Source organism: Penicillium verhagenii (assembly GCF_028828195.1).
Source record: "Penicillium verhagenii strain IBT 33310 chromosome Unknown utg000009l_segment0_segment0, whole genome shotgun sequence".
NCBI classification, from domain to species: Eukaryota; Fungi; Ascomycota; class Eurotiomycetes; order Eurotiales; family Aspergillaceae; genus Penicillium; species Penicillium verhagenii.
The window spans coordinates 1216839-1241257 of record NW_026643173.1 but is presented as its reverse complement, the minus strand read 5'-3'; the positions used below and the strand labels follow the sequence as shown (position 1 = coordinate 1241257).

At 48.2% G+C, this 24419-nt stretch overlaps 10 protein-coding genes across 10 annotated transcripts; 8 read left to right on the top strand and 2 right to left on the bottom strand.

Annotated features, from left to right (window-relative positions):
• Window positions 1-194: 194 nt before the first annotated feature.
• N7466_009516 (60S ribosomal protein eL30) lies at window positions 195-674 on the bottom strand (the record flags this gene model as incomplete). The annotated part of the gene is made up of 3 exons (XM_057168905.1): window positions 195-290; window positions 362-556; window positions 642-674. 3 exons carry the CDS (start codon window positions 672-674, stop codon window positions 195-197), a joined length of 324 nt encoding a protein of 107 aa, XP_057017611.1.
• Window positions 675-1609: 935 nt separating this feature from the next.
• On the top strand, window positions 1610-3602 carry N7466_009515 (uncharacterized protein; the record flags this gene model as incomplete). Its single annotated transcript, XM_057168904.1, has 2 exons — window positions 1610-2261; window positions 2317-3602. The coding sequence occupies 2 exons, from the start codon at window positions 1610-1612 to the stop codon at window positions 3600-3602; spliced, it is 1938 nt and encodes a 645-aa protein (XP_057017610.1).
• Window positions 3603-4233: 631 nt separating this feature from the next.
• On the top strand, window positions 4234-4911 carry N7466_009514 (coatomer subunit zeta; the record flags this gene model as incomplete). The annotated part of the gene is made up of 2 exons (XM_057168903.1): window positions 4234-4598; window positions 4671-4911. The coding sequence occupies 2 exons, from the start codon at window positions 4234-4236 to the stop codon at window positions 4909-4911; spliced, it is 606 nt and encodes a 201-aa protein (XP_057017609.1).
• A 552-nt stretch (window positions 4912-5463) lies between these two features.
• N7466_009513 (putative DUF814 domain protein) lies at window positions 5464-8961 on the top strand (the record flags this gene model as incomplete). The annotated part of the gene is made up of 4 exons (XM_057168902.1): window positions 5464-5496; window positions 5550-5618; window positions 5692-7280; window positions 7341-8961. 4 exons carry the CDS (start codon window positions 5464-5466, stop codon window positions 8959-8961), a joined length of 3312 nt encoding a protein of 1103 aa, XP_057017608.1.
• Window positions 8962-9812: 851 nt separating this feature from the next.
• N7466_009512 (uncharacterized protein) lies at window positions 9813-10692 on the top strand (the record flags this gene model as incomplete). The annotated part of the gene is made up of 2 exons (XM_057168901.1): window positions 9813-10471; window positions 10524-10692. 2 exons carry the CDS (start codon window positions 9813-9815, stop codon window positions 10690-10692), a joined length of 828 nt encoding a protein of 275 aa, XP_057017607.1.
• Window positions 10693-15109: 4417 nt separating this feature from the next.
• Window positions 15110-16752, bottom strand: N7466_009511 (uncharacterized protein; the record flags this gene model as incomplete). The annotated part of the gene is made up of 7 exons (XM_057168900.1): window positions 15110-15187; window positions 15300-15322; window positions 15368-15565; window positions 15643-16175; window positions 16237-16343; window positions 16412-16623; window positions 16689-16752. 7 exons carry the CDS (start codon window positions 16750-16752, stop codon window positions 15110-15112), a joined length of 1215 nt encoding a protein of 404 aa, XP_057017606.1.
• Window positions 16753-18936: 2184 nt separating this feature from the next.
• On the top strand, window positions 18937-20232 carry N7466_009510 (L-threonylcarbamoyladenylate synthase; the record flags this gene model as incomplete). Its single annotated transcript, XM_057168899.1, has 1 exon — window positions 18937-20232. One exon carries the CDS (start codon window positions 18937-18939, stop codon window positions 20230-20232), a length of 1296 nt encoding a protein of 431 aa, XP_057017605.1.
• A 726-nt stretch (window positions 20233-20958) lies between these two features.
• On the top strand, window positions 20959-22008 carry aah1 (adenosine deaminase; the record flags this gene model as incomplete). The annotated part of the gene is made up of 1 exon (XM_057168898.1): window positions 20959-22008. The coding sequence occupies one exon, from the start codon at window positions 20959-20961 to the stop codon at window positions 22006-22008; it is 1050 nt and encodes a 349-aa protein (XP_057017604.1).
• A 492-nt stretch (window positions 22009-22500) lies between these two features.
• Window positions 22501-22848, top strand: N7466_009508 (uncharacterized protein; the record flags this gene model as incomplete). The annotated part of the gene is made up of 1 exon (XM_057168897.1): window positions 22501-22848. The coding sequence occupies one exon, from the start codon at window positions 22501-22503 to the stop codon at window positions 22846-22848; it is 348 nt and encodes a 115-aa protein (XP_057017603.1).
• A 318-nt stretch (window positions 22849-23166) lies between these two features.
• On the top strand, window positions 23167-24161 carry N7466_009507 (complex I 24 kDa subunit family protein; the record flags this gene model as incomplete). The annotated part of the gene is made up of 3 exons (XM_057168896.1): window positions 23167-23283; window positions 23387-23677; window positions 23766-24161. 3 exons carry the CDS (start codon window positions 23167-23169, stop codon window positions 24159-24161), a joined length of 804 nt encoding a protein of 267 aa, XP_057017602.1.
• Between the last annotated feature and the right edge of the window lie 258 nt (window positions 24162-24419).

Here is a 24419-nt window from a genome sequence, read left to right as displayed (position 1 = left end):
TTGAAATCAAAGAAAGTTAAAAAAGAGTCACGTCAACTGGCTCAGTAAATGCCTGATTTGCCTTTTTAGGTCAAGGGAGTCATAATCGATAAAAATCATGCTTCGTAAGCGCCGTGGAATCCTCCAGTTAAGTGGTCACTGCACATACTCCAAACCAAACATCTACTATCACCAGTTGCCCCAAGTCAACCCATTTACTGGGTGCCAGTAAGAATATCCGAATCACCAGCATCAAGGATAGCCATGGTCGAGCAACGGAAGAGCTTACCACAGGCAGTGCCCAGCTCAATCTGACGAAGCCGTTAGAGGGGTCGCTATAAACAAAAGACCATTCATTCTTTCAAAAGGGGTCTAAACTTACGTTGTTACCCGAGAAGTGGTGGACGGGAGTCTTGGCCAGCATGGCGTAGTACTCAAGCTCACTCTTGCGCAGAGGAGGAGTGTTGGCAGCGATAATGACCAACTTAGCCTTACCAGAGCGCAAAGTCTTCATGCAAGAAGTAGCACCCAGGGTGACTTTACCGGACTTCATCACCAAGGCGAGCTTGGAGTTGACCTGGATCGATTGTAAGTTTTTTATACACATAGTTTATCACTATTAAAATGCGGAGAATGGAATCATTGTAGCATTGGGGACTCACATTGTCCGATCCTTTCTTAGACTTGGGGGCCATCGTTGCGCTTGAAGTTCCTTTACGGGCTTCAAAAAGAGAGAGAGAAGGGGGATTGAGGATGCGCTCCGGCGTGATCGTTGATGAAGAACATGACTCGATTAGATTGAAGCCAATCAATATGTACACTTCGGGCGTTCGATTACTCCGAGCCGGCGGTGAGTCTCAAATATCACGTGCACGGTCGCAACCTAGGAAACCGGAGTGTTTTCTACTGCAGACGGAGAACAGACGGATTAAGCCAAGATTCACACCCGAGGCTCTAAGGTGTCTGTTTCACCCTTTTTCATCTTGTAATCTCCGTTTCGTAATACATTACACTTTAGTACATCTTTAGTACATTTTTGCAGCCCAAAGACCCTTTTGTTGACTTGGATGTTATCATCCTGGATATAATTTGTAGCTATCATACATTTTTCTCTCTTTGTGCTTTCTCCTAGGCCACACAATTGCATCATATTCACTGTCTCTTCCTGCCCTCATATCATACACAGCCCCCAATATACCTACTTTGGTAGTTATTACGTTGGTATTTTTAGATACTAGAGTTTAAGGAGTCCACCCGCATTCCTACCTAAAAAAAAAAAAAAAAGTTCAAGGCCTACATACTGCAATCGGCCCTTTCATTGCTCTGCTATCGACACATTCCAGTCTGCGCTCAGACAGAGCTGTCTTCGGTGCTTCTTTGGCTTCTATCAGCCATGTGGCAGGCAATCAACCTCTGACAGTTTTACATTCCTCGTTCCATACAATCCATACAATCCATACAACCAACTCATCTCCACCAGATCCACCCGTTTTGACCGCTCCCCATCTTACACAACCCTTTACACCCATTCTGACCAAACCAACCGTTGATTTCGGTCGATTTGGCTGCCAAAACCCTTTGTTTCTTTATATAAATTGCCTAGTCCTTCTGGGTCCTGGCTCCCTGCACGATGTCAGCAACGCCTCGAAAGCCTGGAACCCCCGGCAGTTCCAGCAAATCATCGCCCGCAGATCCGCACCCAGCCAACGGGTCCACCACACGAGGACATGCACGCTCACCCAGCGCTGCGACTAATGGCCTCAACCGCTCCCCTTCCTTAAGAAACTCAACCCCTGTTTCTGCCCGTGCCGCTGCAAGAAGACCCGGCAGCCGATCCAATCTGAGCATGTCCAACGTCCCGAGGATTTCCAACGACCCTTCCGAGGAGGAGGCGCGAGCCCAAAATGCGGCCCTCATCGAGGAACTGCGGGAGCAACTCCAGAAAGCTGAGACGGCATCCGAACAATATCAGAAACAACTTGGTGTTCTGCAAATGCGCTTGGACGAAGCGATCACCGAACAGAGCAAGCTGGAAGACCAAGCCCACGAGCGAGACACTCGGATCGAAACTCTGAGTAATGAGATCCGGGACCAAGGTCGTCAAATCCGGGATCTAGAACAGAATCACGAACAAGAACGGAATGCGATGCTACAGGAGAAGGAGCAACAAACCAACCGGGAGGAAGAGTTGCAGGCCACTATCCAGCGTCTGAAGGAAACAGTGGCGCAGAAAGAGATGCGCATCAATGCTGAAGGTGATCGCCACCACGTTTCACGATCCTGTAAGATTGGATATTTCCGACATTTTCAGAATCCAAAGACTAATAAATCATATAGCAAGTTTCCGTAACCGAGCCTCGCCAGATTTGGATGCCCAATTCGCCCCCTCCTCGCAACTCGAGCGCAGCCCCTCCCGTAACAATTCCAACCTTCTCCTCCAGAAAGATAAGTTGATTGAATCATTGCGCCTAGAATTGGCCGAGTCACAGATCAAGCTTGTGGAGATGGAGAACCAAGGTGGGGGCCAACAGCGTGAGTTGGAGAAGGAGCTTTTGGAGGCTCGAATGGCTAACGCACGTCTTATGGAAGACAACGAAAGCTACCAACTTCTCCTTAGTGAGAAGACCCTTACTGGCGATTTCACCAAGGGCGACTTCATGCGGGATGTACACCCCGGAAAGAGTTCCAGCGGTGGACTAGGCTCATTGGCTGATGAGCTCGAATCCGTGGATGAAGAAACAGCCGAAGGAGATCCGAATCACAAGGCTGACGGAGAGGTCAAACAACTCAAAGACCAAAACAAAGCCCTGACGCTTTATATCGAGCGTATCATTAGCCGCGTCCTACAGCATGACGGCTTTGAGCATGTCCTCGATCGGAACGATGACGATGAAAGCAAGACCGATAAACCAGCAGGCAGTGAAAAGGACTTGCCTCCAACACCCCCTGAGAAGGATGAGCAAACAGCTCAGACTCTTTTGCAGCGGGCTAAGTCTGTGGTCTCGGGCCAAAGCCCTCGCTCTCAGCCCCAGCCCCAACCCCGATCTCGTCCAACCAGCATGATGCCCCCACCTTCCATCCCACACACCAATGCAAACGAGAACCCCGATACCGCCCCCAGTATTCCACTCCGCGCTGGCTCCGTGAGATTGGGTCATCGTCGTGCCCGGTCCGAGCAGGTCGACCCCAATGCCGCTTCTGTTGTGGGTCAGATGTACCGTGGACGAAACTCCGGTGGTCCAATGAGTCCTACGTCCATGGGGCCTGGGTCCCGCCAGAGTATGTTCTCAGGCGCCCCTAGCTACGTATCTAGCATGAGCCGTGCCCCATCTATGTCCAGTCAACCAGACCGTGCCGGACGTAGTAGCTCCCCTAGTGTCTTGAGCGATGCGTTCGGAGATACTACATCCTCAACGGGAGCAACTTCCAGCCCCCCTCGTTCCAGCAGCGGCATGACCAACTATACCGGTGCTGTCATGACGCAGAATAAGCTGCGACCCCTACGTCTTGTGAGCGATGCAGCCAAACTCGAAGAAGAGGAGGCTGCGCGCAAGAGGGCGAACCGCGCGAGCTGGATTCCGTGGTTTAACAAAGCCAACCCAGAGGAGCAGACTCAACTTTAATTGACATGTGTTTTGCTGCTGGAACTCGATGATTTGATGCGATATTGGACCTGTCTTTACCATATTTATCATACCCCTTTTGTGATGCGACCCATGTCATGGATGGTCAAGATACCGAGTGTGATCTCTTGCATAATTTGAACTTGTTTGTTTTTTGTACGATTGATGACCGACATACCTTAGGGAAAAGAAGAGGAGGAATGGCCAGCTAGGCATGGATTTAAAGTAGATGTGTTGAGCTTTTCTCAGTACCTAAGATCACACTTTGAATTGTACTTTGTTTGTCAGTAGTACTTATTACTAGTATAGATCAATGTTCCGATACATATACACATTGCATCTCTTAGGCACAAGAATCAAGATGAAAGCTTCATTAGAGAGAAACAAGTATGCACATTCAAAAAACCCATGTAGCCCTTGAAACGATAATCTCGCCTGGACTGCATTTTATCGATAAATTGAAACAAATCATGTTGAATTGGGTGGTTTTCTGTACTTTGTTAAACTAGTAGATACTCGCGGAAGAACTTTAATGCGTCTCCGCCTGCGGCCAGGTTGTGGCTCCTCCACGCATCAACAAGCACATCTCCCACATATTGCACCTTTCAAGAACTCAAAAGAAACCGACAAAATGCCAGGTCCCTTGTCACTTTTCTCCGTCAATGCGGTCCTCGTCATGTCCGCTGACGACGGGTCTCGGATTTTCACCAAATACTACTCCGCACCTCACCCTCCCGCTGGTGCAGCACCCAACTCCACCAATTACCCCGGTGCGAACCCTTACCCCACGCTCAAGGAGCAGCGGGCATTTGAGAAGGGTCTCCTAGAGAAGACAAACAAGTCCACCAGTGATGTGATTCTTTACGACAACCGGATCGTGGTGTTCAAGATGGAGAGCGACGTGATGCTCTACGTGGTGGGCAGTGCCGATGAGAACGAGGTTCTGCTTTACAACGTGGTTTTGTCGCTTCGCGATGCCTTGGGAATCCTGTTCAAGTGAGTTTGATTCTGAAAATTGGAGCGTGACTACCCACTCGTGGACTATAGAGCTAATAAAGTCTTGAACAGGGGTGCCACCGACAAGCGTACCATTGTCGAGAACTACGACCTTGTTTCCCTTGCCATTGATGAGATAATCGACGACGGTATTATTCTCGAGACCGACCCTGTCATGGTTGCTTCGCGAGTGAGCCGTGCCCCAGCTGCCGATGCGCCGAACATGAAGAGCATCGACCTTACGGAACAAGGTTTGATGAACGCGTGGGAGTTCGGCAAGCGCCGTCTGGCCGAGGGTTTGCGTCAGATGTAGATGACGGAGCGATAACTTTTCATTTTCAAATATCTTTCTTCTGGGTTGTAAGGTACAGGTGGAGAATTGTCCAAAACTGCCCGGCCTTCCCCCTCTTTACCTTTTTTGTTTCTCCTGGCTGGCCCTGGCGTGATACGGTTTCTTTTACTTACTGTTGGTCCTCGTCTGTTCTTGGGATGACGGGGGACACCATAGATCTTTTGCATGTTTTTTATTATTATTTTTATCTGATCTGCATCCTGCAAAAGCAAGCCTCATTCTGTCGCGTGTGATCTCAGCCGTTATGGCATGAGCTAATATTTCCAATGGCTGAAAGCGCTGATGACTGCAATGAAAAAGACAATTACAACAATAAAGAAATGAAGAAACCAAGTAGGAGTTGCTTGAATAGAAGCACATAAGCCAAAAACACGAGTATATAGACCTTCGTTATCTCCGTAGAAAGCTATCGAAGTGGGTGGCTTTGCCTATTATAGAGCCCGACTTCTGGGTCATGCCCCGCATACGTCACGGCCGAAAATTCCTTTCCTTCTCCAACTCCCTATAGCCACGATGAAGCAAAGATTCTCGTCGCTAGACGTCAAGGTAAATGGCTAAATCTGCCTTTGAAGACCAACATATCGCTAATTTGTCTTCAGGTCATTACCCAGGAGCTGGCGTCGGAGCTGGTCAGCCTTCGTGTGTCAAACATCTACGACCTGTCTTCGGTACGTTCAAGCCCTTTTATTATGGAAATATTCCTACAGAGCGAAGCGCTTACAAGAATATTTGAGTAATTAGCGCATCTTTCTCTTCAAATTTGCCAAACCGGACCACCGCCGTCAACTCATCGTCGACTCTGGCTTCCGCACACATGTCACACATTACTCCCGCACAGCAGCCACCACCCCTTCGCCCTTCGTAACACGATTGCGCAAGTTCCTGAAATCGCGTCGCGTTACAAGTGTCACACAGATTGGCACAGACCGAGTCATTGATATTTCCTTCAGCGATGGCGCATACCACATGTTTCTCGAATTCTTCGCAGGCGGTAACATCATCGTGACAGATCGTGAACACACCATTATCTCGTTGTTCCGACAGGTCAATGCAGCCGAGGGAGAAGAAGCGAAACTTGGAATACAATACAATGTTACCAACAAGCAGAATTATGCCGGGATTCCGGACATCACGCCGAGTCGGATCACGGAGACAATAGAGAAGGCGCAAGCATTGTTTGCCCAGGATGCCAATGCTCCCAAGAAGAAGACGAAGAAGAATACCGATATGCTGCGGAAGGCTCTTTCTCAGGGATTCCCAGAATTTCCACCGCTACTACTGGATCATGCTTTTGCGGTTGTCGGACTTGATGCGGCGACCCCGCTTGACCAGGCTCTTGCCAGTCCAGATATACTGCAGAAGGTGCGAGAAGTCTTGGATGAAGCTGAAAGGATCTCCAAGAGCTTCGACGTTGGTGAGAGCCATGCAGGTTATATTGTCGCGAAAGAGGATACACAGGTATCATCAACCCAAACGGATGGTGAAAGTGAGTCGAAGACTCCAGGACTATTGTATGAGGATTTTCACCCGTTCAAGCCGCGACAGTTTGCGGATAAACCGGGTGTGAAGATCTTGGAATTTGAGCGTTTCAATGCGACCGTTGACGAGTATTTCTCGTCCTTAGAATCACAGCGCCTCGAGTCGCGGTTAACCGAGCGAGAGCAGGCGGCCAAGCGCAAGCTAGATGCTGTTCGTGATGAGCACCGGAAACGTATCGATGCTTTGAAAGATGCCCAGGAGCTTCATATTCGTAAGGCTGCCGCCATTGAAGACAATGTCTATCGCGTCCAAGAAGCGATGGATGCTGTGAATGGCTTGGTGGCCCAAGGAATGGACTGGGGCGAGATTGCGCGTTTGATTGAGATGGAACAGAGCCGAGGAAACCCAGTTGCTCAGATCATCAAGTTGCCTCTAAAGCTGTACGAGAACACCGTTACTCTATTGCTAGGCGAAGGCGACGAGGAGGAAGAAGATGAGGATCTTGAATCGAGTGACGAATCCGAATCCGATTCTGACTCGGAAGCGGAAGAAAAGGAAGATCAAAAGCGAACTGATGTTGCCTCGAAGATGCTCTCGATTGATATTGATCTTGGCCTTACCCCTTGGGCAAACGCTAAACAATACTATGAGCAAAAGAAGCAAGCTTCGGAGAAGCAGCAGAGAACCGTCCAATCTTCCACGAAGGCGCTTAAGAGTCACGAAAAGAAGGTTACAGCCGACCTCAAAAAGAACCTGAAGCAGGAGAAACAAGTTCTGCGACAGGCTCGCGAGCCATTCTGGTTCGAGAAGTTTGTCTTTTTCATCTCGTCCGAAGGCTACCTTGTTCTTGGGTATGTTGTTTTTGTCTCTCTAATACACAGGTTCGTTCAAGTTGCTAACAAATCGGGTAGGGCTCGAGATGCCATGCAGAGTGAGATGCTTTACCGGCGGTATCTGAAGAAGGGTGATATCTTCATCCATGCTGACCTTGATGGCGCACTCCCCCTTGTGGTTAAGAACCGGTCCGGCGATTCAAATGCTCCTATTTCCCCCAGCACACTTTCCCAGGCAGGCAACCTATGTGTTGCATCTTCGATAGCATGGGACTCAAAGGCTGTTATGTCTGCTTATTGGGCGCACGCACACCAAGTCTCAAAGACATCCCAGACTGGTGGTGGAATGTTGCCTACGGGTGCTTTTGAGATTAAGGGTGAGAAGAACTTCTTGGCCCCCTCGCAGCTCGTGCTTGGGTTTTCCATCTTGTTCCAGATAAGCAAGGAGAGTTTGAAAAACCACAAGATCCACTTCGATGCTGCCGACACCCCGGCTACAGTTACTGCTACGGCTACGGAAACGGAAACACAGGAATCTCAAGAAGATGCCGAAAAAGAGGAAGACCGAACAGAGATCCAAGAGGACGCAGAGAAGCAAGAAAACGTCTCCGAAGACGAGGAGGAGGACGATAACGATGCCGAGGGAGCTGCCGCAAACCCTCTTCAGCGTGGTGACTCCGAGCTTCCTCCCACCAATGCAGAGCAGTCTGAACCTGAAGCCGAATCAGCTTCCGAGGATGAGGAACTGGAGGCTGAAGTCAAGGCCGAGGTCGACCAGGATCTGAACACCGAGGACGCAGAAGAGGCAGAGCAGCCAGAAGAAGAAACCGCTTCCAATATTCAAGAGGCTGCTCCTACAGAGCAAGAAGACCAAAAACTTTCAGCCCGAGAACGTCGTACCTTGCGACAGGGTAAGCCTATCGATCGACCCGGCCAAGCTGAACCCGCACCAGTCCGTACTGCGCCGACTCGCGCCAAGCGGGCCAAGGAGAAGCGCGCGGCGGCAAAATATGCCCACCAGGACGATGATGAACGCGAACTAGCTCTCCGTCTTCTTGGAGCTGGCAAGGGAAAGACTGCCAAGGCAGCTCAAGCTGCCGAAGCCAAAGCCCAGCGTGAACGAGAACTCGAGGCCCAAACACAACGACGACGAGCACAGCACGAACGCGCCGCTGCCGCCGAGCAAAAGCGGCAAGCCCAGTTCGCCGAGGGTGGTGATGATTACAACGAAGATACTGCTGCCGCTGAAGCTGCGGACTTGAGCTGGCTCCCGGCTTTGGTCGGCAACCCAACACCAGATGATGAAATCCTGGCTGCTATTCCAGTTTGTGCACCATGGGGCGCTCTGGGCAAGTACAAGTACAAGGTTAAACTTCAGCCTGGTGCCGTGAAGAAGGGCAAGGCTGTGAAGGAGATCATTGGCCGTTGGGTATCTGAAACCACAACCGGCAAGGTCAAGAAAGACCATGCTGAGGATGTGGGAATTTCACGTGCTGATGCGGAGCGTCTTCGGTCCAGAGAGGGTGAACTGATTAAGGGATGGAAAGATAGTGAGGTCATCAACTCTATGCCTGTAGGCAAAGTTCGTATCATGACTGCTGGCACCGGCGGCGGCGGCGGCGGTGGTGATAAGGGCAAGGGCAAAGGAGGCGGCGGTAAAGGGGGTGGAAAGGGTGGCAAAGGTGGAAAGAAGAAGTAAATACCAGTATTGTCATAGATTTTTACCTTGTGAATACTAGATATCGCGATATGGATATCCAAACGCATTCACATGCGCACACCGCCGCGATTGGAACATTCGAACATACTTCCATTTTAGTCCCAAATGCTCCATTTTTCAAAGCTTCCTAGGCATTGATACCCAACTGGCAAGGTCCTTGGAAATAAGTCCCTGGGTCCACGGGTGTAAGTCCCTTTCTGTAGTAAGTGCTAAAAATCCGTATAACATCACCAAAGAGCTTAATTCTGTTTCGTCAAGAGGCCTAAGAAGGTCTCAATTAGTTGCGGTCAGCTTTCAATCGATCGGTAAGACCATCTTGATGCATCTTGCCTTATTTGGAAGTGGACTCTAGATGAATCGGGAGTAAAGGTGCCAATGGCATAGAGTGGCCATGAAATGTTACACAGAAGGTCTATCTTTTGCCTCTCCCAGCTTTCCAATGCCCGATCACGCTATCTGGATCTTCAACACGATTAACTGAATTCGGGAAAAAATGGTTCCTGTTCAATTCATGCTTGATCTAAAGTATAATCTTTCCTAATAGCATCAATCAAGAATGCAGATCGAAGATCTGTTCGTTCTTAGATGTGCTAGACAGATCTACTTGGTTTCCTTTTGGGGCCGAACGCGTTGTAGATAGGGCCCACCGGGGCACCAGTGACTAGGAACAGGAGAGTAAACTTGAATCTAAACACACAGAACTTGGCCAAAAAGACGAGCTGGTGATAATGATATTTTCAAGGGTAATACTTAAGAGTAGGACTTCCCAACCATGAACATGATATCTACACCCTTTCCAATCAAACCAAGTCTATCTACACGCGCGCAATATGGCACGACTTGATCTAACCGTTCTCACCATGTCTCAGAGATTTGATCTCGTTCCATTGCTATACCCTCTTATTGCATATTCCTCCATCATCGTCTATCACACAAGATGGCAGGTGCGAATGTACAGCATGAAATTCTCCAAGAACAAAGCTTTTCTCTTACTACACATTGCCACCGGCCTCATGGAAGTAGCTCGATTCCATATCTCCAAAGCCCGACTTGGCCATGATAAAATCCTTCCTGAGCCGCTAGACGTTTTGTCTTGCGTTATATGGGGTTGTACTAGTCTGGCTCTCGTGAAGACGCTTCGTCGTGGCGATCCCCTCACGACTCGACCCCCTTACCAAGCTGGTGCGGTCCTGCGCCCGGTCATGTCCATCGCATCGTACCTACTCCAGATTCCCGACCTGCACAGAGTGTCTATCTGTGCACTCGACAGTTTCCTCTACGCACGACTTGCAATTTTCTTCTTCGTTTATACCCCGTACCTACGTGGATACTCGTACAGCACAATCTACTCGCTTTCCATTCCATTGGCCGCTGCTCTCAGCATTCACGAGAGCCGTGTTCCCGGTGCATCACTGCTGTTTATTCTTGCGGCGGCGTATATTGCAAAGTTGAATGAATGGGTGACGAATAGATCGAGAGTTTTGCAGAAGTAAGTTGTTCACTCAGCTATTTAGGTGGACATATCTAACTTCTTGACACAGACACGAAGCTCGGACATATGTGGATTCGGTCGAAAAGTGCGTACTTGAAGGATTGCTTTATCTTGGGTTCGCCGAGCTAGACAGGCTAAGAGAGGTTTCTGAAAGCAAAGCTTTGATGAAGTCTCTTGATGACGAGTATGTCCCTGAGGGAGAACGTGTCAAGGCCTAATTCGGGCTGGTACGGATGCAAATGAGAGGAAAAAGTACCACGCGTTATTTGCCACGACTCATCGATTGGCTTATAGTGCCAAGGGCTGCATCTCGCTATGGAGATTAAGTTTTGCAGGTCGTACCAGATGGCCAAAGATTGGAACGTGGGGGAAATAGATCACATAAGAAGCTCTCTAGATTATTTCTGACAAATGAATCATTCATGCCTGTTGATGTAGTGCATGTACACTGCAGCCACCAAGGTGAGCGAAGATGCCGATTCGTCAGCACTTCTCTCTCGATAAGCCACATTTTGTAGTCTTGACCTTGGAAAACCTGCAAGGCTTTGTTTTGTGTAACAGATTCCCCGAACTTGCTACCAAGTCTTTAGTAGGATCAAGGTTTTAAAATTTAGAAGATAAGTACACGTCTTGAGTCTTCTTATCTATCCTCCAAATTCAATAACCTTTGAATGTAAAAAACCTCTTGGACAGGCAAAACCGCTTGGGTGTTTCTTAAAATGTTACTAGTATTGCATAGCTTGACTCGGGCAGAATATGATCATGACCTCAGCTCTCAGCTTTATCCCACAATAGAACAAAAACTGAACATTGGAACATTGGAACACACCTGGGTATATTTGATATTTTATACAATATAACCTTCATCAGTACGTACCCAAGTATATACGACCATAGGGTGTGGAGAAGATACCTACCCGCTATTATGAGCTCAGTTCAACGCGATCCCAATGGAACAGTCAAAGAAACTTGTTTGGTAACTTGTCATGTGAGTCGTGACCTACGTACTCTCACTCTTCTCTGTGTAGATACTTCTTCCTTCTCTCTCTCTTCTTCTTCTTTCTTTCTTTACAGCCTCCAATACTACTGCATTGTGCTCGCCCTAGTTCCTTGTTCCTCGTTCGCAGACTCGTTCTTCGTTCTTCCAAAGCTCGCTCAAATGCTATTTATCTATCCCCAACCTGCCAAACCGCTGAACAGTACCGGCAATTTGCTCTGTGGTTGAACCCAGACACACTAACCGGGACCATAACAATACAGATCCCGAGAGCATACCCGGAGAGCCTCAACTGCACATACCGAGATCTGGTTTTCAAGTGATTGGAAACAATTCATCTGGCAAAATCGGTGCGGCGAGAGAACGACCCTTGACAAGCCGCAGATTACTATGACATCGGGCATAGCATACACTGTGGGCAAGGCTGATGGGGGGCTGTATAACAGCCAGGATGTTTTCCAGAACTCATTCTCAATTCTTGAAGTTAAACCTTTCGCCCTTTGCTCAACGGCAAATAAAAGTTCTACGCTCATGCAGATCTCCAATCTTGACTGGTTGAACTACCAGGATCTCCTTGAAGGCCAAATTATGAACGGGGCTCAGAGCAGGCTTATCAAATTGCATTTGAGAACATTGATAGAGACATCAATGAGGACCGTGTTTTGAAGACACAGATTGGCCAGCAAAAACTAAAGGCCATCTAATGGGCCTTTCGTCTTGACATCCAAACCAAACTGGGCTGGAATAGAGGAGCAGATCAGAGGGAAAGTCCATGTTGATCTATACGGCCCTCTTCCTACCAGTTGACATCGAATGGTCTGGCGCATCCGATACTTCTTTCTTTTATTTGCTTGTTGTGACTTTTTTTGCTTTTGTTACAAGGGTCCAGAGCAGTCAAATCAGAACAGTGCGATATTCGTCCTGTCTCCCTTATGAAGACCCTTCCAATCCTTATTTTTGACTTTTTTCCACACTGTAATAGTAATTGTTAGTCACTCAGAGTCTCAGACGGTGAGACCTGAGAAGGGACTTGAGGCAGATTAAGGCACCAATGCACCCCGATTAGGCTTAACTCATAATGTGACCCGTGTAACGTGTTAAGGTATCAATGCGTTCCTATTAGGCTTAGTGCGTCATGTGATCCATGCCCTTTTTTAGGCTAACTCCATTAAGGATGGCAGGCTCTTGGGCCCTCTTGGCATTCCAGAGTTCGGTCAGTGTACTAGCGCACGGTGCACCAATATGTCAGAAAATGATAATGGAGAAGCGAGGACGACGAATGTATAAGACCTAGAAATTCAATTGTCGTTGGGTTCATTAATTGATGATTGATGAAGCGAAGAAGTGGATGACGCTAAGCAATGAATAAAACTGAAACAGCACGGGGAATTATCATGTCCTATCCTCCATCCTCATTTCCAACCCCTGTTGAAAATTCCAACTTCGAAAGATCACATCCATCTCATATGTAGGTGGGATATCCGAGTTCGGCTGCACATCTTGAGCAAATTCAAAATCCACCAACGTAAGCAGTCTCCGTTCTCTACAGTATAAAATATTGTGCATTCCGGGATCATCCAAGCGCAACCTCACGTCTCGAAGAGTGTGAATTGCCCGGAGGCATTGCTGTCTGATGTACAGCCTTTCGTCTTCCGGTAGCGTGTGCCAAATCTTAGACAGTTGTTCACCGCTTCCGTTCTCAAGAACAATTGCGTATCCGGACGTAAAGACACTCGAGCAGATGATCTGGCCTCGCGCAATCCATCTTGCAAACAAGTCACTATTCGAAGTAGGCTGCGTATTTTGATCCCAAATGCGCTCATACACAGAGGCTTCTGTGTCGAACCTGTGGTAAATTAGCTAAATTCTATAAAATAGTCTAGGTTCACTCACAGTTCCTCTCCTAGTAGATCTTCTCCTAGTAGAGATTTCCAGCACTTCACAATAACTTGTGAACCATTTAGATCTGCAAGCCAAACTGCCTTGTTTGCGTTCGGCGAAGCAAGAAGGGTTATGCAATTCAACACAAGACAGGTAGATGCTCCAACGTCTAGGACGATAGTTGTTGGTGTAATTGACTGGATTACTCTAACGCAACCCGATGTGAACGAACTGACGAATGCGTGTTTCCAAGTTGGCCACTCAGCGGCGTAAGGGCACGGGCTAACTGGCTTTGAATGTGTTCCATCGTTAACTAGTCAACTATTTAGGTTAGCGATCTTGGTAGATAGATGAAATAATCAAACAGGGTTGAGATTCTTGAGAACATGCCTTGAACTTGAATGATTCAAAGTATCGCTACTAGTATGAGTAATGCATGTGATTGGCCAGGGAAAAAGTCGAGTTTGTTGCAAGTGCAATGAGTGGGGAAAAAAGGGTCAGGCTGCGGTGGCCGATAGAGGCCAAGGGTACTTTCCGACCGGCAGAAAGTAAATTACGAGTAATTCCAAACATTGAATTCATATTAGTTTTTGAACTCCATTATGTTCAGAGCTGTATTATATATTAAATCCTTCAATCCATTCTCAAGTCCCTTCTCAAGTCTATTCTCAAGTCTATTCTAAAAGTGACCCGTATTTAGATCAAATCACTTAAGATATTCCTATATATGATAAATGCAATACGGTGAAGTTAGAAATTGAAATTGGGATGTGACCCTTGGGTGGCCTCTATCAATTCGGCCGCCATACCTAGACTCACCCGGTCCCTAGTCGAGCAACCATGAAGCGGCGCTCACCCAATTCCCACTATTCTAATATAGGCACTACATATTCCCCTTCTGCTGGGTGATAAGTACATACGACCATAGGGTGTGGAGAACAGGGCTTCCCGTCCGCTCAGCCGTACTTAAGCCACACGCCGGTCAGTTAGTAGTATGGTGGGTGACCACATGCGAATCCTGACTGTTGTATGTTTTTGTTTTTCTAATTATTTTTTTTCTTCATGGAAACAATTCCCCTTCCAAGGCTGTTGTTTGAAGAGAGATGACGCACCTATGTGTTGGACGTCAGTTACACAGCATTTGTATTTAAGGCAGGTTGCTAGAAAAGGGAACCTTGGAAAACTTCTCCGCAAAGTTTCTACGATATCGGGCATGGATGCAGAGTAATGCCTCCAGGAAGAGAACTTTGGAATCTCTTTGCCATACTGTGTAACATTGAATTGAGTTTTTGGGCAATAATTCAAAAACAGATGTAATCTTTTTTTTTTTTCCACTTTCCGGTGCTCATAAGAATATCAAACCAGATCGGGAAAGAGGAGATTTATAATATGATCATTTCAAGAGAGAAGTGCCACGATTGAGTTTTTGCGAATTTCCATGTCTTAGTGTGGCGTTTAATAATTCTTCACTTGTTGATTGGGCTTTAGCACTAGTCATTGTATTGGCATTTTGTACGATAGATGAGATATTGTGGAAAGAACTGTGCTAGGATAAAGATTCATTGGAAAGAAAAAGCTTCAATTTCACGTCACAAAAGTGTTGGAGCAAATTGTAGTCTAGTAGTATTATCACGTTCTATATGTACCAACTTTAGCCGAAGCTCAAATAAAAACTGAAATCAAGATCAAGATGATCTGTAAACCCGAGAACTTCTGCAGGAAGTACGTAAATGCAGTCCAGGAGTTTGGACCCAAGTCTATCGAACACCTGCCACTGCGAATTTTGACCGAGAGCGAAGCTTAGCCCCGTAAAGGTATAAGTAAAGCATACCAATCTGTTTGAAATTAGCATGCGCGGGGTATAGCCAGAGAAAAAAGAAATGAGAAGAGGATTTTGACCGAATCGAAAGCTGGAGAAGAAAACGCACGAGGGAAGAATGCACTTACAATGCCCAAAACACTCAACCCAGCTAAAAGAGTTACCCCCTTGCCAACTCCTAAATTGATAAACATACTCCGTGAGAACAAGATAAACGCAAAGGCGAGACCTGAACGGGAAAAGTCATTTCCAGCAAATAGAGAAGCAGCATAACGCGGATATGCAAGAGGGATATAGACGAAAATGCATTGGAAGATGATGAACACCGCGCTCGCGTAAATCATGACGCCTATCGCGCTTACAATCCAATGTACAGACTGCCGTGAAGTCCATGCTGCATGATGTTCAGTTAGATGTTTGCATTCTCCGTCCGATAAATTTCTAAACCTGGTAGTGGCGGCTGCTTCTTACCGAATATGAGAAGTCCAACAGGTGGAAATATAGACGCAACCAAAGCAGGAATAAGACGGTGTTCCTGATCTCGATGACCATGTGCCTTAAGGTCTGGCATAAGGTATGTATAAAGGTAAATGATGTACATCACCACCCCCAGTCCACAGGCAACAGCGAGAGTGATAAATATAAGACCGCTTTGCCCAAGACTAAAGCCGTAGACCACTGGATATACCAATGGGAAAGACTCAAAAAACGAGTAGTATATCGCATATACCAAAGACGTGTAGATGTTGGTAAAGAGGATAGCCGGATCCTTAGCCATGATCTCAAGAGGTTTGACGAGAGACGAGACCATGAAAGAGAATACCCCCTGGCCCCCTCGGGAGATTTCAGAAGGTGAGAAAATGTTGGGGTTGCCGGTGACCTTGCGAAGTCGCTGCGCGCGGCGGAGGAGAATCGTATCGGTCGACGTCTCGGGAAAGAAAACCAGCATAACGCAGAAGACCGGTCCACTAATCCACAGAATTTCCCACAATGCCCATCGCCACCTGGAATGATAAGATAGTTAATAATCGAGCATAGTCATCTATGCAAGAGAGGAAAGCTCACCCTTCTCGGACTACTGAATAAGCCGAAAAAAGTGGCCCGAGTGCTGGGCCTCCATAAGCTGCAGCAACCCAACTTGTCAAAGCCAGTGGCATATGGATATCGGAGTACTGTAGAGATATATGAAGTCAGTGGTGATCAAAGCCCAAGCTGTTTATTTTCTTGAAAAAAGACAAACCATATCAGCCATCGAGGCGCCGCCGCTTGCAAGACAAGGGCTCCCAAAGAACCCTTGAAAGAACCGCAGTACCATAAGACCGGCAAAGTTATCAACCAAAGATGTGGGTAAGCAAAGCACGACAAAGATAAAAAACGAGGAGATGTAGGGTATGTTCCGCCCGCATGCTGGGATTTCACTCATGGGCGAGAAGAGGAGCGGGCCGACGCCATCTGGAGAATGATCAAATTAGAATCAAATGTGATATATCGAGAATCGCATGGAACAAGATACGTACAGCCCAGGACGTATAATGCTAAGCCCAGTGAAGCCTGAGTTGGGCCTACTTGGAAGTGACTCATTATCTGTCTTTCGAATTGTCAGCTTGGTAGAGTCATGGGCAGCGCATAAGTAGAACGAACTCACTCTTCGGCTGGCACATAGATTGATGCCCCACAGTATACAACAAATGTATAACAACTATGCAAACCCCACCAGTTAGAATCTCAGTCTTCGATCATGAGAAAAAGAGAGAGTCGATATCATACCATAGTTGAAACCCCACCATCCTCTTCTTGAAAGAAGACCAATTCTTTGGGTTAGAAGGATCATCTAGACCGTACCAGTCAACCGTATACCTTCCCACTGCATTTTGTGGGAGAGATGGATTGTATTTAGCGTGTGTTGGTGTGGATGATGAAGACGACAATGAGGCTTTTTCGAGCTCGTCTGGTCCAGTCATGGGAAATGGGGAACCTCGGTGAGAGTCTTCCGGAGTTATACCATGACCATCTACTAACATAGAATCTGGATGAAAAACAAACTCGGGATTTTCTTCCGCATAACGTAGAATCCTGCCCCCTGTCACCCAACGTAAAATCTGGCCCAGAGTAGATTCGCGCACTGTGTCCATTTTTCAAAGTCTCAAGGAAGGTCGGGAATACTAATCAATCTCTATGGGCAAAAGATGAAAGTAAGACAGCGATTGATATATGGAAAATTGTTCATTATTTCTTGATCTATCGGGCAACACCGTGCTGGTAACTTAAGCGTCGTTCAGTGGCCATGAAAACACTTGAAGGCATTGTGCAACATAGATCGCGACACACTTGAAGTAATTTCCCCAGAACGGAGACGTGCGTTGCTGTATAGTTTATCATTGCCTATAAAACGGTTTTAGTGTGGTAGATTGTAGATCTACTACTTTGTTGGGATTTGCCTTAGTGATAGATAATGTTGGTGTAACCCCAAAGATTCTTAGAACCACGTTCATTATCGCAATCATCGCGGGAGATTCTGTATGGAAGTAAGCATGCATGTGGTCAGAGACACGATCTCGATCTCGATCCCGATATAGAAATCTCGGCATTGTGGCTTGAACTGGTTTTCCTGTTTATGCAGGCGCGGCTACTTTTTTCGGGTAGCACAAAGCAAGCTAGCTGGTAAGAAGCTCAATTCTGATACCAGAAACTGCAGAGACTCCAGGGCTGCTTTGCTTATTATGCATGAAACTCTTCTTTTGTCTCAATGCCAAGAGATGGTCAAGAAAATAACAATCTTGCTGCTTGTTGATCTCTGAAAGGAAATGGTGAGCCGGAGTCGGCATATACTGCTAATAAGATGACCAGAAACGTGTTCACTAAAAATAAGATGGTAGTATTCTGGAAAAAAAAAAGAAACGTAAACTCCCCGCTGTTCCATAGATCTTACCATCTATCTCATTAACTAGATCATGTACACCAGCTATTTAGCGACTTCTTGGGCGAACTGGCCAATCTGATTGGAGAAAAAAAAACACCAATCAGATAACAGAGCCCTACTTCGCCAAGTTGAAATTTCCGTGATTTTTGACATTGCTTCAATGCTACGTTCTTTGCATTCAAATATTCGAAAAGAATATCTTCGTTATATGAGAGTCCAAAAACCTATTTACGAGATACTCTCCAGGGTTTGCGTTTTACCAGGTGCTATACAACCCCTGCAATTTGTGGCGATCGTGCCCTGATTTTAGCCCCTTGGCATCGATAAATTGTTACCTCAACCTTGGAAATCCAACGATGACCTTGGAACATATTCCAAGCTTAATTCAATACGTATATATATAAGATCTGATGATTCCCTGGTCGAGTCTTTTTTCAATCTTATAGTTCCTACATCTCCTAATCGGGCCGAAATTGATCTCATCGTGCAGCGGCGCTGCCCGAGCCGTGGATGAGTCATCCGACGTCATGGAAATTCGGCAGCTCTTTTTTTTTTCCCTAATAGAGACACGGCCGCGAACTTTGAAGAAAATAACGTGGGATGATCGGCAATTGGATATCCTGAATCAGACCGGATAGAGTACATACAACGCATACATTTCAGAGCAGAGAACGGGCACAACTTCCGTCAACAGACCTCTCATACCCGTGCCCACACACGAACGTCCAGTTGCGCCCCTCATTACGTCGCGATAGTGCGTCATTGATCCCGACTTTCATATCAAACTGTTGTTCCCCCGGGTTTTCGCTGGAAGCCAGCGCAGACTCTTCAGATTTATCACAACAATGGCGGGTGCTGAGACACGCGTTGTCTCTGTCCAAAGCCTAAACCAAGGCCCTGGGGCCCGGTCCCTGGCAGAATGGTGGGCAGACGAGCGCAAGAGCCAAACACCCGAATCCAAGGCCATAGAAGAAGCCGCAGACCTCCTCCGCACTCATGATATCCCCGTTGCTTTCCCCACAGAAACGGTATACGGTTTGGGTGCCGATGCCACCCGTAGCGCCGCTGTTCAGGGCATCTATCGCGCGAAGCAGCGACCCTCAGATAACCCACTCATCGTCCACGTCGACTCTCTTGATATGCTCGATCGACTGCTGAACCCCTCTCCCACCAGCCCTAGTGCAACCAAAACACCGCGCGTTCCCCTTCCCTCGATCTATACTCCTCTCATCGAACGCTTCTGGCCAGGACCACTGACCATCATCCTGCCGAACCCGTCTGGCTCGGAATTAGCCCCGGAGGTGACTTCAAACCTGACGACCTTTGGTGCTCGCATGCCCTCCTCCCCACTGGCTCGTTTACTCATCCATGCTGCCGATCGCCCACTTGCCGCACCGTCCGCAAACGCGTCTACAAAGCCTTCACCAACCACCGCACAACACGTCCTCCACGATCTGAACGGACGTATCGACCTGATCCTCGACGGTGGTCCATCTGGCGTTGGTGTTGAAAGTACCGTTGTAGACGGGCTATGCGACCCGCCGGCAATTCTACGACCAGGCGGCATCGGCATCGAAGAACTGCGCGAGGTTCCCGGCTGGGAGAACGTCACAGTCGCGTATCGCGACGGAACCCTGGACGTAAAAGAGATTCCCCGCGCCCCCGGCATGAAATACCGACACTACTCACCGAAAGCGCGAGTTGTTCTCTTCAAGGCAGGGTCTAATTTGGCTGGCGTCACACGCCATGTGCAACATGATCTACACGATACTGCCATTGGTGCCCACAACATCGGTATTGTGCGTACCCGGCAGTGGAAGCAGGGCTTGGACCTTGCCTCGGACGACGTGGTGGCAAGTACTCTTAAGTCCATTACCGCGCCCATCGACAACCTAGTCAGCTTCGAGATCCCCGTGCAGCAGAGCGGTAGCTCAAGTAGCCGGACCAAACTGGCATACGACTACCATCTGGGCTCGGATACAGGTGTTATTGCCCATGGACTTTTCGCCGCGCTTCGAGCCATCGATGAGTTCGATGTGGATGTGATCTACGTGGAGGGGATATCCGATAGCGATGGTGACTTGGCTGCTGCTGTGATGAATCGACTCCGCAAGGCGGCTGGTAAAGAGATGAGGGTATAGATCATTTGACTATCTACTACGTATCTCCTTACCATCTGGACTGCGGGGACACCCTTGTTATAGAGTTTGATAATCTGCACATTGGAGCATCTGGGGGTTTATACCATTGCTTTTTTGAAAAATTTGCTTTCTTTCTTCTTTTTTTACCCAAGTTTTGTGCTTTTCATGGGAAGATGAATCTCTTGGACTTGCCTTTGTGGTCCTAGCCTTGTATTTCTAAGTAACGGAGATCTCCGGTTCATTGACCTTGGAACTTGCTATAAGATTTTCAATGTGATTTACGTCTTGATGTTTAATTGTGATAAGAAAACACTAGAATCTCGGCCCCGCTTCCATGTGTGGTCTTTCATGGAACCAGGAAGTGTTGAGTACTCCACACCTACTAGGCATGTGCAAGATCTCGGAGAGCCATTTGCTCCCGAACATCAAAGTTTTTAGACGCTGAGTTTATTATTTTTATAAATTTATTCACTGTAGCTTATCTTCGCCATGTGGGGTATGTATTTTATGAGTCCCCGGTGAGACCCGTTCTCTTTTAAATCCACGTTTTAACAATCGGTGGCTGAGTGGAACTTTCTCGCCCGCATCGCTTTTCCTTCCATATATAGTTCCTTGCCCGCGCCAATCTTGCGAGAAAAAAAAAGAAGGAAAAAAAAAAAAGAGTCACTACTTGAAGTCTAATCCCTCTTTACTCTCCAAACACTCTTTAAAAATCCGACTTTCGCTATGTGTCAACACCCTCTTCACGAGTTCATCGCGGGTCTCCCAAAATGCGAACACCACGTTCATCTGGAAGGTTGTCTCACCCCGGAGTTGATCTTCCAACTCGCCGCACGCAACGGAGTAACCCTCCCAACCGACGACCCAGCCTTCAATTCAATTGAGACCCTAGCAGACCGCTATGAGCGCTTCACCTCGCTAGATGATTTCCTGCACTACTACTTCGCCGGCATGGCCGTCCTCCAAAGCGAGAGCGACTTCGCCGATCTCGCCTGGGCCTACTTCCTCAAAGCCCATGCCGACGGCGTGCACCACGCCGAAGTCTTCTTCGACCCGCAAGTCCACCAGGACCGCGGCATCGCCTACGAGACCATCGTAGCCGGATTCTCCGAGGGCTGCAAGCGCGCCGAGCGCGAGCTCGGCCTCTCCACCAAACTCATCCTGTGCTTCTTGCGCCATCTGCCCGTGGAATCCGCCAATGCCCTCTACAAGCACTTCCTTGCCTCGGGCGACTACGAGAAGGGCACCGTCCACGGCCTGGGATGGTCTTCGTCGGAAGTTGGCCCGCCCAAGGACATGTTCCGGGAGATCTATGCTTCTGCACGGGAACAGGGTATCCGGCTTACCGCCCACGCGGGTGAAGAGGGGGACTCAACTTATATCAGTACGGCTTTGGAGCTTGGAGCTACGCGGATTGATCATGGTATCAATTTGATTCAAGACCCCGAGTTGATGCAGAGGTGTGCGCGGGAGAATGTGCTTTTGACTGTTTGTCCTGTGTCGAACGTTAAGCTGCAGTGTGTCAAGTCTGTGGCTGAGGTGCCGATTCGAAAGTTCTTGGAGGCTGGCGTCAAGTTTTCCATTAACAGTGATGATCCGGCTTACTTTGGCGCTTATATTTTGGGTAACTACTGTGCTGTGCAGGAGGCGCATAACCTTTCTGTGATGGAGTGGAGGATTATCGCGGAGAACTCGGTGCAGGAGAGTTGGATTTCGGATGAGAGAAAGGCGGAGTTGCTGGAGAAGATTACGGTGCACGTCAAGCAGTACCTGTAAATAGTACTTTCTGCTGATGATTTGGTGATGATACCCTGGGATGTTTCAACATGTATTTATGATATTTTCAACTTTATATCAATTTAGGGCCGGATCGAGGGCCCAAGTCCTCTTACTCGACCAAATATTCATTTTTTTCCCGAATTCTTCATGTTCATTGTGACGTGCCAAATATTCCAAGCTGCTTACATAGTATTCGCTACTAGCAGGAGCTACATGTACTTAAATACTTAAAAGAGGACATATTCAATGCAATCCCTGAGCTTTGCCCAAGATTTCCCCGCAGTTGGCAACCAAATGTCCCAATCCATCCTCACCCGAGCAAGGCCAACAACACTACGGCTACAATTACCCAACCAGCCATTCCATAATCTCCGCGTCTTGTCAACGCACAGCCTACGAGCCAGCCACCAAAGAGCAAAAACCCCATATGCCCTCCGTTCAACAGCACCAAACCACCCTGTAAAGGGCATACTCCACCTTAAAAAAACCATGTCAAGCAGCGCACCTGTTCCAGACCGCTACAAGCTTGTTTTCTTCGTCCCACCCTCCGACCTTGAAGCCTGCAAAGAAGCTATATTTGCGGTGGGCGCAGGCTCTTTCCCTGGCGGCATTTATACCAAGTGTTGTTTTCAGACCATCGGACAGGGCCAGTTTCTTCCGAATCAAGGTGCGAACCCAGCGATTGGGGCGGTTGGAGTGGTGGAGACGGTAGAGGAGGTGAAGCTGGAGATTATGTGTCTTGGGCGGGAGGTGATGCTGGACGCAGTGAAGGCCTTGGTCAAGGCGCATCCGTATGAGGAAGTTGCGTATGAGGTTTATCGGATGGAGAATGTGTAATGGCAAGCTGGGTGGTTAGTGATGGAGCGGTGGAGCGGTGGGTGAGGCATAAAGTGTTGTGATTATGTTTTTTGCCCCATCGCAATTTTTTATTTCAATTAAAGGGGTATTTCCTTCAATTAATAAGTACAATTGAAACAATTGATGAAGAATTGAAGTCATTCATGGAGGTTGCAAGTTCTTGTGGAGGTGATATTATGAAGAGAGTAATCTGTCGACGCTGATTGGCTGACCGCCCGCAAAACGTCTTGCCAACTCGATCCGTCATTCTCCTCCATCACCAACTCCCCCCAATTCACCTCTATCCTCTCCTCCGCCATGGCGTCGAAACTCTTCTCCGTTTCGCGGGCCAGCCGGGTGCTGCACCAGACTCCCTTCACTCAATTCCGGTCCTTTTCCGCCGCCCCGCAACGGTTCAGCGACTCCCTGTCTGTCGTACGTGAAACCCCGTCCCTAGGCCCCTCGGCATTGCCCGGTGCAGCCAGCTATGAAATGTATCGCGATAGAGGGCAATGCATTGACAATTCTTCATTTATAGCACCGCAACACCCCCACCAACAACCCCAGCATTCCCTTCTCGTTCACCCCTCAGAACCTCACCCTCGTCGATGAGATCCTCAAGCGCTACCCTCCCCAGTACAAGAAGGCGGCTGTTATGCCCCTCTTGGATCTTGGTCAGCGCCAGGCCGGTTTCACCAGCATCAGCGTCATGAACGAGGTCGCTCGCATGCTTGAGATGCCCCCCATGCGTGTTTACGAGGTCGCGACTTTCTACACCATGTACAACCGTGAGCCCGTTGGCAAGTACTTCTTGCAGATCTGCACTACTGTATGAGTCCTCTCTCCCTTTGAAAATGTACCCAACAAGCCAATTCGGAGTCAATTGCTGATCTGCGTTTTTTTTTTAACAACCATAGACCCCCTGCCAGCTTGGTGGTTGCGGTTCCGACGCCATCGTCAAGGCTATTAACGAGCACCTCGGCATCACCCCCGGCCACACCACCGAGGATGGCCTCTTCACCTACATCGAGGTCGAGTGCCTGGGTGCCTGCGTTAACGCCCCCATGGTCCAGATCAACGACGACTACTACGAGGACCTGACCCCCGAGTCCATCAAGACCCTTCTCACTGCCCTCAAGGATGGTGCCGCTGCTACCGGCTCCGTCAAGATTCCTGCCCCGGGCCCGCTGACTGGACGCGACACCTGTGAGAACAGCGCCGGTCTCACCAACTTGAACGAGGTTGTGTGGAACCCCGAGACCATGATGCGCACTGACGGTGCGCTGGATGCGCAGCCGGAGGCGAAGCAATAAACGGATCTTGTCGAGACCATTTAAAGCCTGCATTTATGATTTGGGATGGAAAGCCGTGAAGGGATTTATAATCGAGGGTCCAGCGGAGGTGGGACCCCGTCCCGACGCTTTGTCGCAGACGCAGAGTGGGAAAAATTTTAGAAACATACCGCTGCATCGTCTTTCCAGGGCGTCTTTTTTTGTCTGTTCTTTTTGTTTGTCTACCATGTACAGTATACGTGGCTCCGAAGTTTTTTTTCTTTTTTTTGGAATGGGAGC